The sequence below is a fragment of the Mycetomoellerius zeteki genome, unplaced genomic scaffold (assembly GCF_001594055.1).
Source record: "Mycetomoellerius zeteki isolate Tzet28-1 unplaced genomic scaffold, Tzet1.0 scaffold325, whole genome shotgun sequence".
In the NCBI taxonomy this organism is placed as follows: domain Eukaryota; kingdom Metazoa; phylum Arthropoda; class Insecta; order Hymenoptera; family Formicidae; genus Mycetomoellerius; species Mycetomoellerius zeteki.
In genome coordinates this window covers 1-2,309 of record NW_017257311.1, presented here as the reverse complement: position 1 = coordinate 2,309, position 2,309 = coordinate 1, and the positions used below count along the sequence as shown (strand labels likewise).

Below are 2,309 nucleotides of genomic sequence, written 5' to 3'. Positions count from 1 at the left end.
ATTATATGAAACATTAATTTATTATTTCGTCAATTACCTTTATAATAAGTAGCTGATCAGAAATTATTTTCTCAGGGGAACACCATGCAATTTGATTCCAATACGTCGCTGGATGCGTGAACATTACACAAAGTTGACAAGGAACAGAGCAAGATGCAATCATTGTAATGATAAATTTAATATACATATACCCCACTTACATATTTTACATAAGCACTTAGTAGAGGCACATCCGGAGAAATTAACAGAAGGAGAGGAGAATGAAGTGAAATTCCATTGGATTTGGGACTATTATATCGCAAAAAGCAATACAGAAGCAACATGTAAACTATGTAAAGTAATAGTTAGATGCAAGAATACATATAGTTTAAATCACCATTTAAAAAGAAATCACGAGTAAGTACCACATATATACCACATGTAAACTAAAAGGTTTATAAACGTACTTAGAATTGTAAAATTGATTACAACAAAATAATATTTGCTAAAGAGAATGTAATCCATACAAGAGTATCATTCGTTGAAAAATTTTTCAAATATGTGTGTCGGCAAATAAAGTATAAAACATATCTGTTCGTACTATACATATATAAATATTTTGTAGTCTTATTATGTACATTCCGGAATTTGAATTTACTTTCACCATGTATAAAAAGAGCTAGTAATTTTTGATCGCTATAATTTTTACCGAGGAATGGTCAGATTTATAAAATATTTGAATCTACCGGATTGCTACGATCCTGACCGCTTTTAATTGTTCCAGTAACAAGAGAGTCCGAATAAAAAATGATAATTTTCAAATCTTCCACATAATAGAATATTGTGCATAATTGGAAATAATATCTTTACACCATTTTTATTCTCGCTTCTTTGTTAACTTCTTGTACATATAAATGTAGGATATCAGGTCCAACTTCAGATAACGTAATAGATAACGAAAACAATTCAGATGGTGACATGGATGCAAACAAAGATGTAGAAGGTGCAGACGGAACAGAAGCAATTAACGAGTAATTATAATCCCTTTGCGTTAACTGTAATACATTTATAATAAATGGATCTTACGAATTCAACCTGGAATTTTTTATAGAAATATAATCTGTCTATAGTATATCTGTATTTTATGAAATATTTATTTATTATTTTGTCAGTTACCTTTATAATGAGTAGCTGATAAGAAATCATTTTCACAGGGGAACACCATACGATTTGATTCCAATACGTCGCTGGATGCGTGAACATTACACAAAGTTGACAAGGAACAGAGCAAGATGCAATCATTGCAATGAAAGATTTATTATACATGAAAAACACAAACGTAGTTTACATAAGCACTTGACAGAGGCACATCCAGACCAATTAACAGAAGAAGAGAAGAATGAAGTGAAATTCGATTGGACTTGGGACTATTATATGGCAAAAAGCAATACAGAAGCAACATGTGGACTATGTAAAGTAACAGTTAGATACACTTTTGTATCTGATTTAAAATATCATTTAAAAAGGAATCACGAGTAAGTACCTCATATACACCTCATGTATACTAAACAATTTATAATCGTACTTAGAATTGTAAAATTGATTACAAAAAAATAATCAATATTTGCTAAAGAAAATGTAATCCATACAAGAATATCCATTCGTCGAAAAATTTTTCAATTATGCTTGTCGGCAAATATAATATAAAACATATCAATTCGTACTATGCATACATAAATATTCTGTAATTTTATTTTGTACAAAGTGCATTCTTGAATTTGAATTTACTTTCACCATGTATAAAAAGAGCTAGTAATATTTGATCGCTATAATTTTTACCGAGGAATGGTCAGATTTATAAAATATTGAATCTACTTGATTGCTACGATCCTGACCGCTTTTAATTGTTCCAGTAACGAGAGAGTACAAATAAAAAATGATAATTTTCAAATCTTCCTCTCACATAATAGAATATTGTGCATAATTGGAAATAATATCTTTACACCATTTTTATTCTCGCTCCTTTGATAACTTCTTGTACATATAAATGTAGGATATCGGGTCCAACTTCAGATAACGTAATAGATAACGAAAACAGTTCAAATGATGACATGGACGCAAACAGGGATATAACTCTAAGAAAAGCAAAACGTCAAGAAGACTCATCTAATTCAATAAACTTATCGGACAATTTGTACGAATCTGCAGAAGGAACAGAAGGAATTAACAAGTAATTATAATCGCTTTACGTTAACTACAATACATTTAAATGAATCTTACGAATTAAACCTACAGTTTTTTTATACAAATATTATCTACCTATAATCTAT

The 2,309-nt window shown here is 29.7% G+C and overlaps 1 protein-coding gene across 1 annotated transcript; it reads left to right on the top strand.

Annotated features, from left to right (window-relative positions):
• Positions 1–78: 78 nt before the first annotated feature.
• LOC108725110 (uncharacterized) lies at positions 79–2,209 on the top strand (the record flags this gene model as incomplete). Its single annotated transcript, XM_018451901.1, has 4 exons — positions 79–396; positions 900–1,010; positions 1,194–1,514; positions 2,033–2,209. Coding segments are annotated over exons 1-4 (893 nt in total), but the record flags the coding sequence as incomplete, so codon positions are not given.
• Between the last annotated feature and the right edge of the window lie 100 nt (positions 2,210–2,309).